At 32.1% G+C, this 14,000-nt stretch overlaps 1 protein-coding gene across 1 annotated transcript in view; it reads right to left on the bottom strand.

Annotated features, from left to right (window-relative positions):
- NAALADL2 (N-acetylated alpha-linked acidic dipeptidase like 2) overlaps window positions 1-13,738 on the bottom strand; it is a 592,600-nt gene extending 578,862 nt beyond the window's left edge. The window contains exon 1 of the mRNA XM_021717095.1: window positions 13,618-13,738. Within this exon, the coding sequence (XP_021572770.1) occupies window positions 13,618-13,710 (93 nt within the window). The 5' untranslated portion in view covers window positions 13,711-13,738. The remainder of the gene's footprint in view (window positions 1-13,617) is intronic.
- Between the last annotated feature and the right edge of the window lie 262 nt (window positions 13,739-14,000).

The following is a 14,000-nucleotide window of genomic DNA, read 5'->3' on the forward strand; positions in this document are numbered from 1 at the left end:
TCAAATCTGTAGATTGCCTTTGGTAGGATGGACATCTTAACAATGTTGATTCTTTCTATCCATGAGCTTGGAATATTTTTCCATTTGTTTGTGTCTTCTTGGATTTCTTTAAGCAGTGTTTTGTAATTTTCATTGTAAAGGTCTTTTACTTCTCTGGTTAGGAAGATGCTGAAATATATACAATGGAATATTATGCAGCCATAAAGAAGGACAAATATATGGACTTTGCAGCAATTTGGATGGATCATGCTCAGTGATTTATCACAGAAACAAAGAACTGAGTTCCATATGTTCTCACTCATAAAGTGGCCTTGAACAATTATAATGGTATAAGAAAGTGATCAACAGTAGTGGAAAGCTGTCAGGGGACGGGGGAGGGGGATGGGACTGGCAGTTGAGGGAAATTGCTAGGGGAGGGAGGGGCATACCTCATCAACAAGGGTACCTGCATGATCAATGTTTATATACCTAACCCTGAATTGTACCCCACATCTTTATAACGAATAAATAGATTAATTGAAAAAATAGTAAAGAACCATGATGGAAGCATTGCTGAGATAAATCATCTTGAAATAAAGGCCTATTCATAAATACCAATAAATTAACAGAATGTGAGGATCAGAAAGACTGGGTTTGGAATAATAGACTTAGTTCTCCCATGAAATAACCGTACAACATTGGTTAAGACATTAAACTCTTTGAGATTTAGTTACAATAGATCAGTGGCATCATTACTTATGCAGGGATTTTTGTGAGGATTAGGAGTGTTCACATGAGATTATGTACCTGATGGACAGCTACAGTGTTGTAGAAACACAGTCATGGCACCTGACAAGGAAATCTTGGCCAAGTACTGAATACATACGTGAAGGTGGCCTCATAGGACTACAATGAAGGTGAAAAATTCCTATCACCTAGTGTCATCATAGCATCCTAACCATGTAGTGCAACACATTACTCGTGTTTGTGGTGATGCTGGTGTAAACAAACCTACTGTTCTGCAAATTGTATAACAGTATAGCACATACAATTATATGTAGTACATAATACTTGATAATGATGATATACAGCTACATTATTTTGCCTTGCTATATTTTCATTGTTACTTTAGAGTATACGTCTTCTGTTTGTATTTTTTATAATGTTAGCTGTAAGACAATCTCAGCCAGGTTCTTCAGGATGTATTCCAGAAGAAGGCATTGCTACTACAGGAGATGACACTTCCTATGCTTTTTTTGCCCCTGAAAACCTTACAGTGGGTCAAGATGTGGAGGTGGAAGTGATATTGAAGATCCTGACCCTGCGTAGACCTAGGCTAATGTGTGTTTGTGTGTCTTTGTTTTTAACAAAAAGGTTTAATTTTTTTAAATTACAAATTTTAAAAACAGGAAAATGCTTATAAGGATAGAAAGAAAAAAATATTTTTGTTAGCTGTACAGTGTGGTGTGTTTTAAGCTGTGTTATTTCAAAAAGTTAAAACCAAAAATAAAATTTATAAATAGAAAAGTTATAGTAAGGTAAGTTAATTTATTATGGCGAAAGAAAAGTATGTTTTTGTAACTTTGGTGTAGCTTAAGTGAACAGTGTTTATAAAGTCTACAGGAGTGTATGGTAACGTCCTTGGCCTTGACGTTCACTCACCACTCACTCAGTGATTCACCCAGAGCAACTTCCAGTCCTGCAAGCTCCATTCATGATAAGTACCCTCTACAGGTGAACCTTGTATTAAAAAATCTTTTGTGCCATATTTTTCCATACCTTTTCTAAGTTTAGATAGGTTTACATACATAAATATTTACCAGTGTGCTATAATTGCCCACCATATTTAGTGCATTAACATCCTGTGCAGATTAGTAACCTAGGGGCAATATATAGCCCAGGTGTGTAGTAGGTTATATCATCTAGCTTTGTGTAAGAACACTCCATGATGCTGGCACAACAATGAAATCACCTAAGGACACATTTCTCAGAATGTGTTCCCTTCATTAAGGAAAGCATGCCTGTATTTTTCAAGTACCTAAGTTTGTTTTTTTTTAAATTTCCAGTTTAAGAAGGGATTGTTCCTTACCATGCTTACAACATAATAAAACTAATAAATGTTTATGGAACATTTACTAAAGATTAGGTTTTATTAAGACAGCACTATTGTTATATTGGTTATACAAGGAATTTATACAAATAATTCTTAGAGAGATGAAAATTCTTGATTACTGACTCACCACAATTAAGTAGTAGAGCTGGAACTCAAACCCCATATTCCATACCCATAGAATGAGATGTAGAAAATTCGTCAAAAGTACAAACAACTGGTACAAATGTGCACATGAAATACCACTCATGTCAGAATTGTGAAGAATTCAGATGCTTCTAGTTATTTCTTCCTACCCTTAACACTATCATCCAGATATAATGTTCTCATTCCTATTCTATTGCAAATGATGCTAAATAGGTGTTATCCTAATATAAATTACCTTTGTTAAAACAAAAAATTTAGACAAAAAAATTTTAACAAAGTATTTGTGCATTAAAGGATTAATGAATCAGGTATCACTCAAAACCAGAAGAGATTCAGAGATCTCCACTTTAGCAACACGATAGTGGGTTTTTATAAAGCTGAATGCAAAAGTAAAGATATTACTTAATTACTTATAGCTAGGCATTTTCCTTATCAGGGTATGATTCATATTTTTAAAATTTTGTAATCAATTAGAGCACACAATTTCAGGCACAGTAAAATGAACAATCATTCTAGGATTTTTTAAAAACCCCAAGAAATATAATTTTATATATGTTTTGCCAATTATCACATAAAATAACACGTTTGTAGCAATACTTCACCTTGTCATTTCTGACAGAGTCACTGCTATTTTCTTCAAAACTCTTTGATTCTGATTTAATACAAAGCATTTTTCTGCCATTTAGCTTTGCTGAGCAAGATGGACAATAAAACATCCTGAATATTGCAGACAATTTTGAAAACTTTAGAAATCAAGAAATATTTTGATCTGATCAGAATTATGAGTATCATACAGTTACCCATATCTCTGATTTACTTCAAAACAAACTGTTATTCATCAATACATGTTGATGCAATAAATGACAAATATATAAACATACAGAATATGTCAGCACACAATTTACCACAGAAAGCCAATATCAAATGATTTGCTTCAGTTTGTTTACTATTCTAAATAAAAAACAAAAATTTAATCTGGCATATCACACATGTGTAAGTGAAAGGTTTAGATGACCTCTGTAGAAGTCACATAAAAATTATCAGTAAGGAAATATTTGATATAGGTAAAAACAATGTTTGTCTGGCTGTAATATAATATAATTGGATTTTAATTGGCATGAAATACAATTTAATTGGATTTAATATGCATTTCAATTGGTTAAATAGTACACTTTTTTCTTTTTTTGCCAGCTTTAAAGCTAAAAAATTTTTGACCTTTTAAAGTTTATAAAACCAAGCATAAAATTTGATAACACCCAAGATACAAGGCAAAGCTAAGGGTCAAAATTTTCCTTTTTAATAGAACAGAAATGACATTCTGGATTATATCACAGACATTTTAATATCCATAATACCATCACCAAGTTGTACTATCATTTCATTACAGATATGCTATTATTAAAAGTAAATAAATTATGATAGAACAGCCATTAGTTTGGGTATTGGAACCATGTTAAGCAAGCATGGCACGTTAGAACTAAAAGAGCTCTTCCTGCATTTCATTCAATGATTCATTTTAATATTTTATTATTATTATTATTATTATTATTATTTAGTGGGAGTCTCACTCTGCCACTCAGGCTGGAGTGAAGTGGCATAGTCATGGCCACCGCAGCCTCGACCTGCTGGGCTCAGGCAATTCTTCCACCTCAGCCTTCCTAGCATCTGGAACTACAGGTGCATCACTACATTCAGTTAAATTATATTTTTTTATTTATTGTAGAGACAAGGTCTCACTACGTTGCCCAGGCTGGTCTCAAACCCTTGGACTCAGACAATCCTCTCACCTCTACCTCCCAAAGTGCTGCAATTACAGGCATGAGTCACCACTCATGGCCCATTTTAAATATGATAAAATTTACCCTACAACTTCTTGAAAATTGTCTTGTGTGAAGATTATGAAAGAAGGTTAATAGGATAATTTATGAACATATGAAACAAAAGCATACTAGTAGTTCTTTATTGAAAGGTAAGAATAGTAATTTTAACAACCTAATAAAGAGATTTCGACTACAATAAAAAGAGAATTATAACTAAACATTGAAGAACAAATGTGACTTTCAGAATTTGGTGATAATTTTTCCTCAACTGAGAATATTAGTCAAAATTTAAGTCTACTATTATACTGTATATTAGTCTGGATTATAAAAACTAACTTTTGCAAACTTTCAAAACAAGATTAATTTAAAATGCAAAATTATTCCAATAATGATAGAAATTATTAGTGTTTGTTTTAAATTTCAATATTAAATGATTATAATATTCAAATAATGATATGGTTCAAATAATTATATATTTATTAACATAAGAAAATTCATAGGAAATTTATGCTAAATGAACTTACTAGGTGGAATTCAAAGTGCAATATGAGAAAAATTATACAGAATAAAATTATGTAAATACAATGAAATGTGAATCCAGTAAATAAGAATTAACTTTTTAGCTTGCAATATAAAGGCTTTTAAAAAACTGTTCATTATTAAAACCACAAAAATGTTATTCTTAACTATAATATATATTGGCTATAAACCCGTCTCAATAGCTTTTGCATAAACACAGAAAATATATTTTTTCAATTGAAACACAATCGAATGAATATTTATGAAGATAATAGATTAACATATATGTTAATAATTACTTATTAAAATAATATTTTATTGAGTGTGTATTGCCTTCAAAGCTCAAGTGAAAATATTTTATGCTTGTATAGGTAGATTTAAGTTTTTATAGCTTATTAATGGTTAATTTGTTATTAAAATAGGACATCTATTGATTTCAAAATCACATACAATACCTTGTGCAGCTATAATTTTAATTGCATAAATTTTAAGGAGAGTTACTTTTTTCCCAAACAAGTATTAAATATTCAATAATGTTTCTTTCCAAAAGTAATTTAACTCTACTACTACATGCTTTATAGCAACAGATTAACAAAATCTAAACTGCTATGTAGTACTTCTTAAGAATATTTTCCTGAGCAAGATAATAAATAGATTATTTATAATAATTAATCTGTTTTTATTAAGAGACAGTGAAGGAAAAAGAGAGAAAATACTTTGAGCTACATATAAAGTGACTAATAATTAGACTTCAAGTGGATTCTTTCAAAACTTTGTTAGCATAAAACCGAAGGTGTATTTATTTGTTTGTTCTTAAGCACCTATCTTACCTATGAAATATCAATGCCAAAGTGAAAAGTACTACGCTAAATTTAAAGTCAGTTTTGGAATGGTCTAAATTCAAATACATTAAAAAATCATGAACTAAAATTTTGACATCCTAATCTTTTCTGAAATAAATCTAAACCCTGAAGTACTGAGCTTTAACTTAAGACAAAACAAGGTTGGAGAAGTTATACCACTTAGCAAATGATGAAATTTCAGATTTTGATCATATAGCAAGCACTTATAAAATAGCATTCAAGTAGAAAATATAGTTCTTGATTAAAAAAAATCTTTTGGAGTGATTAAATTAAATATTAGCTTACTTTCAATAAGTGCTTAGTACATAGTGAGCACATGTTGAGTATTTACATGTATTATTTTAATTAAGTTCTATAACGACTTTGCAATATAGGCAATTTCATAATGTTCTTTGAACTATACATGATACCCCAACTTTCAAAATAAATTTAAAATTTGTATTTGAATACTAGTAGAAATGTAATATAGTTCCAATTCTTCAAATAATATTATTTTCCTAATGTAGTTTCACCATCTCAATAAAAAGCTTATACATAAAAATAAACAATGAAGAATGTAAAAATCTAAAGCATGACCTATCCTGTTAGGTCATTGTTTATATTCACCTTTAGTTAAAAGTCAGGTTATATTTATTTTCAACATTAATTTCCCCATTTATTTACATCTGTCTTATTCCACAGAAACAATTTAAAGACTTCAGTTTCTTCTTCTTATTTTTTAGAGTAGTATTTATTGAGAGAACAGAAATGCTCCCATAGTGGGAGGGAACCCGAAGGCGTTGCTCAATTTCTTATTTAACTAAAAGATTCAAATTATGCTATATGGTACCTATATAATCTTTATTGTTAACTAACACAAAAGTGCAATCTTGAGAGACAAATATTTTTTCTAGAATTGATTTAGCAAATGAGTATATTATTATCTTCAGTTCAGTTTTACAAGTATGAGTGAGCTGTCCCATTTCTCCATCATTAAATTCATGCCCCTTCTCTTTAGAACCTCAACCAGATATTAAGGGCATCATAATAATTACAATAATTTATATTTATTAAGGCTTTATAATTAATGCACTTTCAGAGCTAATCTTCATCCAATCTTATGAGTTGAGATTATTTTTATAATCAGTGTAGAGATTTTGGCAACAAAAATACTCCTAAGACTTCAGAAGGGTAAGGTATTCTAAGGTCACAGAACTACCAAGTAGAAGAGCTTAGACTTGAGTCTGTCTCTCTTGTTCCAGGATCCAGCAATGCTGTGTCTCACTATTTAAAATAAGTTACCTGTTAGGCAGAGGGCAAATACAGAAGATTGGAAGGGCTATGAAAGATCAACAGCAGGAAAAAATGAAAATTGTCAGCCAGACACAGGGGGAAAGGGATGTGCTAAAACGGGAAAGGATAGGTCAGTATTACCACAAAGTACTTTAACAGTGACATGTATATTGGTGAGTCCAAAATATGTCAAGAGCTTACTGTTCCAGATTTTAGAGTAATATGTAATACTTTAAATTTTTTTCTAAAACATGGCTAATTTCATGGTGTGAACGAAAAGAAATTATCTGATATTTCTTCCCTTCCTCCCTACTCCCCTCCTTTTTTCTTTCTTCCTCGTTCCTTCCTTATCTCTCACTCCCTCATTTCCCTCTGTTTCTCTTCCTTGTTTTCTTGCTTTTTCAAATTTATGTTATAACATGTAGTAAGGAGAAACAAGATGTTCAAGACCTTTTCTTAATGGTGTCATTTAATACATAGGATTATTTATGCTAACTATATTACAATAAGATATATGCAAAAATAAACTCTTCTAATAGATGATGTCACTTGGTATGATATCATAATTTCCAAATGGTCCAAAAATATAATTAAATTATATCATCATGTAGGTAAAACATAGGCATGACTTCTGAATTATGCAACTAATTCATGACAGACTTTGAAGATTTGTAGACATATTTGGTTTTAAGCCATGAAAAATACTTAAAAATTAGGAATAAAATCTGAAGCATTCAATTACTCTTGTTCCAAATTCAGTTTTTAATGTGTGATTGCCAAATGGCAGAATAATGATATGATCCAGGCTTTTCATAATAACTCTTGACTGATGTATTAAAAAACAAAAACTTACCTTTTGTAGATAGAGCAGCATTTGGTTTAAATCATTTAAAAATTACATTAAGTCAGTGAAAAATGAAAAGCATTCTGATTAAGAAACAGCAGCATATTTTACTTTCAATACATTAAACCAGTGTTTTCCAATTTTGTGTTCTAGTACTGACCATGATTTCTGTGACAAATGAACAGCTCTGGAGTCTCAGAATTACAAAATATGGAGGCACTGGTCTTTTGTAAATTACTTTTGAGAATAGGATATGAAGTGATTCATTCAATTATTCAGTGAACAAGCATATCCTTTTTAAATATTAAGATACTGTTTGCTTTTTATTTTTGTTCATAAAATGCCTTCAAAAATTGTCCTAAGAACAAAAGAGGCAAATTTGCCTCCATATACAGATCATATGTAAAAACATCATTCCATGACACTGAATTAAACATTCATATTCTTCTGAAATATTCATCAAATGTCACTTAAAAAGATTTGCTTAGTCTGTTCACAACAGGGAAAATTATGATGCATCAAAAATTTCAATAGGAATGGTGTCTTTCTCTTTCTTGTCTTTATCTTTTCAGTCTCACTGTCACATCACATAAAGCTGTACCAGTGTGCTCATACATACATACACACACACACACACACACACACACACACACACCCCTAGGTATTTAATCTTCAAAACATTTTGTTTCCTTTTATACACACTGTTTTACCAAGCACCATATCTTTAATGCTTATTAACTAAATGCATCCATATTTTAATTTTGGGAAATAAGAAATTAAATTTGAGTTCCACCAACTTCTACCTCAAAAAATAGAGTAAATGGTGGTTTCTATTAATTAGAATAAGAAAATAATGTGTGCCATTATTACAAGGATTGAAAAAAAGTGTTCTCAGGGGAAAAAAGCAGAGAAGGGAGTAAATGAAACTTAAAGCAGAGTTTAGCCAATATGACAAGTATGCAAATGTTTCATGTACAATTAGTTTTCAAAATGAGCTTCTCACCATTAACTTTAGCTACCTAAACTAGAACATTTCTTATTGATCTTCCAGTTGTCTATTTATTGAATATAGATTGCAAATCATCAATTTCACTATAGTTCACCAATTTCACCATTATCACAATAGACATTTCCTCATTAACCCCCCAACTTAAAAAGTTTTACATTTAATTATTTTGTGGATTAAGTGGAGCTTGAAATTCAGGTATACTTTTCTTTAAATAATACTACTTCCTAATTTTCAGGAAGCAAACTTGAAAGTACAAACATATAACAGTTATTTTCTACCTCTCATTTCCCTCCAGGATCCTCCCAAGGGTTTGCTTGTCTAAGCATGCTTTCTGGGCTGAAGTGGTGCCAGGGTGATACGCTGGCCAAACAATGTACTCCAACGTGTGGATGTCAAGGCATGTATCTAAAAGCCATCTACCTTTCACAGGCCCCATTCATATTAAAATATATAGCTTACCTGAGGAATAGATAATGTTTCATTTGTAAGAAATTATGAAATTATTTGGATTTCTGGGCCATCAAAGTTGTCATTGTCAGGATAAAAACCATATAGATATAAAGATAATGAAAAAACTTGCTAATATTTTCTAGTATCCTGCTATATGACAGAGAGCACTAGGAATGTGACATGTAGTACCATATTTATTGAAAAGGTAGCAGTAGCTTTTGTGGATTTTTTTGTGTAAACTTCACTATGCACAAATTGTAATTCATGAAGATATCTATTGATTTATAATTTTACTGTACACAAAATTGACTCCTATAGGACGGGGGTTGATATGTGGTATGGACTTAGACAATGGCCCAGCCTCTGCATTCCTGTGGGATTTTCTTGATTTCTAAACGTCATGGAGTACACAGTAATTTCTCTATTATCACTTTTTGTGAAAATGGCCCTGAACAGAGAGTCAAATGTTCTTACTGCAGTTTATAAAATAAATTTCATACCAGAGTGCTGTTTAAAAACCTGAAAATTTGTAAGGATCTCGGGGTCTTCTTTACTATGGCTCAGATTGTCATTGAGGAAAATCTAAGTCCAAAATAAAAGAATATTCTATCTGAAGTTAAAGAATTAAAACACTCAGATAATATAAAGTTCCATAAATGCATAACTAAATGAACCTAAAGTCATTCGACTGAGGTTTAAAGCTTAAGGAAACTAGCACAAACTGCTTGGGGAGAAATTGGCTGACTCTTTTCTGCAGCTGCACGTGGACACCAAGGCTTATATTTGAAAGCCATTTGCACTTCATAGTTTCTGCTGCACAATATGCAGATTTTTTCATCAATCTCTTCCTAGAGATTAAATTAAAACATACATCGTATTTATGATAAAACGAATGAGATCTCCTTCTTTTTGACTGCAGATTATTTTTCTCCTCGTTTCAGGAGATAATCTAATAATTTAACATCACAATTATGCTTCCCCTTTGTCCTCCCTATCTCAGATGGACAGATTACCTCCTAAATCCATTTTCAAACTATGATTTAGTAACTACTGCACAGCTAAAATAAGATGAACTTTTCTCTTTACTCATTCAGCTGAATGTTTCTAGACCAAATGCTCATTTAGAATCATGATTAACAGTTGTGATTCAGAAAAAAGTCAGCCAGTTCTACACACTTTTTCAATAACCATTTTACTTTACTTTCAGATCTCAGCCCCAGAACATATTTGATGAACAGGTAAAGCAAACTTGGTTGTAATTATGCTGCATAACCATGTCTAAAACATGTTTCTTTGTTCTTGTCATGTAAGTTTGTGTTAATAGATACAGACATAATCAGTGAGTTCCTCCAAATTTCTGGGACAACCCACAGAAAACAGATGGATGGAATGGAATGGAAAAGGTTCAAGAGAGGACATTTTGTCTCCTCTGCCTAGAAGGCAATGCCATATTTGTGGTGAGGTTATGTTGGAAGGAATATTCTATGGAGAACTTTTTGTTAAATTTATTTAGGCCTATAAGGAAAATGATCAGAGAAAATAATACCAGGATTTTGATAACAGTGGTCTATTCTAGATAAACCACTAATTTACTACCTTTTAGATATAGCCAGAGGGTTTCATAATGTAAATATTCTCTGTAGCAAATATGAAGAAATTTGTTTTGTTTTAATCCATTATATCCTAGTGAGGTTTTTGACTATTTGACCTATAAACACTGTAAGAAAAAAATTTAAGTGCCTACTTCAGCCTGAACTTTTAAAGACTTATTTCTACATATGTATAATCATTATAGACTATTTAGAAATGCAAGAAATATTACAAAAAAGTAGAAACTATTCATAATGAATCTAAGCAGTTATATGATTGACCCCTATCATACGCACCACTTTAGTCACTGGTAGGTTGAACAAACAAGATTCATGTAATGTAGCCAAAGCAGTGTTACTCTGTTTTCCTAATGCCCCTTAAAAAATATCCAGAGAATCATTCTTCCTCAAACATTTCATAGAAACTTGGACTGTCCCACTATTCTTCTGATGAAAGGTCCTACAATTAATTTGAATCAATAATCTTAGTAATTAGAACACCTAGACTCATATCATGATAAAAATTCTACCCTTAATTTAAAATTTCATCTTCTTGCCTCTCAACCAACTCAGGTCTGCTGTTAGGGAAGGAGCATGATCTGTTTTATTTCCTTCCCCATGTACTAATTATACTCTTATCTTTCTGGTGTTGGAGAGGGCTCAGAGATGAGAGGTTCAGTGGGCAAAATTTTTTTTTGCCTGTCCTAAGGGAGCTTCACACTTTCCGGTGCGCACAGATGTTTCAAGCTGCCTTTGGATATTATGGACATTTTGTCAGTTAACAAAAGCAGTACTAACTGCAGTTTACTTGATCTGAATGAATGCAACTCTAATCTGGCTGGTCATTGCCTCACACATCACCACTTCAGGTGAAAATGCCAGTGCAGGAATGAATGCAGACCACACTCACGCTCCATCACATGTGCCCATGTCTGGCCCATGAGAAACACATGTATATTTTTTTTGCCTCTGGAGATGCAGGCCAATCTCAACACAGACAATCTTTTTGTGCTCATTTGTTAGATGCTTAGCAAACCTGTCTATCACTTGTAGGTTTCTCAGAAAAGAAAAAATCAAACAATCTACCATGACCCCAACACTGCAGAGGACATGCATTAGGCTCTTCATGTGGTTGGATGCCAGTCACATGGCATACAGTGGAACTTATCATATATCTCTCCAAAATTCTTCATAAAATCCTCCCTCACAATATCCAAACCTTTTATATCCCAGATATGGGTGAGGGGTAACAATAGTTTAACGTGGCTTCAAATATTTCCTTGATAGCTATCTTTGAAATGTTCACTCTTTTTCTACACACACACGTGCGCGCACGTGTGCATGCACATATAACACACCACATATATATACACATTACAAACTCAGGATCTGAGATGAGACTGTCTGGATTGAAATTCTGATTGTTCATTATCTCTGAACCAATCACGTATCTATCGTTTTTCTGCCTGTTAACTAGTTCATTATCTCTGAACCAATCACGTATCTATCGTTTTTCTGCCTGTTAACTCCTTTGTAAATTGAAGATAATATTTCTACCTTAACAATATAGTTATTGGGAAGATAAATGTGAAAATATATTTTAAAATACTTTGAAAAGTATCTATCTCATATCATTAGCAATATTACCTTTAAAGGAAATAATAATAAAATCATTAGTATTACAATTAATATAAATGTCCTTTTTATCACTTGTTTGGTTTATGAGGATTTTTACATGTCATTGAATATTCTCCTTTACACTGAAATATTGTATAGTGTTCAGCTGTATAAAGGCAGTATTATTTTCAATACTAAACTGGATGTATATATCATTTCTAATATTTGTCACATTATTGTCATCACCGCATTTATCATATCTGCCCCCCTCCCTTAGAATACATTAATGGAACAGGAATTGCTGAGTCAAAGTGTAATTAAGGCGTTTAATACATGTTGAAAAGTTATCCATCAAAATACTAATATATTTGCATACTATATTTTCAAAATTATCTTAAAATTCTGACCTGTTGTCTACTAGTAGCCACTAATTTAAGTGTCAGGGTATCATTGGAAGATTTTTTACAAAGGCACAGGATAGTCTTTTGTTTCCTAACAGAATGTGCCAACAGATTTCTGGAAATGTTTCTGACCTGAAAATTAGCAGACCTCATTTAAGATTGAATGAGGAGAAATCCAATGAATCTTCAGAACCAGAGAGTTCTAGTGACACTGATCATTTTTTTAATAAAAAAATTAAGTAAGAATGAGCAATAGTAACTATCTCTTGTGGTGTTTCATTATCAGAAGCTTAGATTGAGCTCCTTTAATTTATGTAAATGCATCTATCTAGTGGATGAGCATTAATAAACTTCAATTTAAATAAAATAAATCAAAATTCTGCTTCTCTTTAGTGTATTGTATTCTAATTAAATTCACAAGCACAGTTAGTAACTATGAAGTTATACAGTAGGCAAAATCAATCACCAAGGAGTGTAAACCAACTAAATGCAAGTAACATAAAGTAATGGTAAGTAGTCAGTTTTGATAGTAGATTAGAAGTTTCACATACGTCATGAGATAAGGACGTTTTTAGTCTCACTTTTAACATTCCAGATAGTTACTATTATAAAAAGCATGCTAATTTCATCAAGATCCCACAAATTTACTGATATGTGGTTTAAGATATCTCCTATCTAAAGAAATAAGAGCATTGATTTATTTTTCTTGAGATCTTAATTTAAAATATTTTACTTCAGAGAAGTCATCTTTCTGTGGTAGTCTACTTCTTTTTCCCCTCTCTGTGTGTCCTTCTTTTTCTGTCTCCCTCTGTCTTTGTCTCTCTCTCTCTCACATACACCCACACACACACACACACACACACACACACACACACACTCACACTTATACACACACACACACACACACGCATGCACTTCATAGTCACAAAAAGCATATAACTACTACAAAACTAAGCAAAATATTCACCCAACCACCAATAGCAACCACTGGACCAACCTTATAAAGCAGCGGCAATTTTCCTATCTTCAGGAGTGCGATCTGATTTCTTACATTTTTCATTTTTGTAACCCTTTTTAAATCATCTGCCATTCCGTAACTCACATCAATGACTTCAGCCTGGAAAAGGAGAAAAGACAAAGAAAAATAAAGCCTTAGAGGAAGAATTATAGTCAGTTGTCCATTTAGTATGACAAAATTATTCATTGTAATTTGAAATGTTCAAAAGAGAATGAATTCCATCTTTTACCCTGTCTTATTGAGCTTAAACATGACTTTTCCATTTCTATCAAGGTACAACCATTCTTCTGGTCACTTGGAACATGGAGGAATCATTTCTGCTTGGCTTCTTTTTAATCAAATTACAAATCCAATTCATTCTT

Source organism: Carlito syrichta, unplaced genomic scaffold (genome assembly GCF_000164805.1).
Source record: "Carlito syrichta isolate Samal-C Ts95f unplaced genomic scaffold, Tarsius_syrichta-2.0.1 Scaffold309283, whole genome shotgun sequence".
Classification (NCBI taxonomy): domain Eukaryota; kingdom Metazoa; phylum Chordata; class Mammalia; order Primates; family Tarsiidae; genus Carlito; species Carlito syrichta.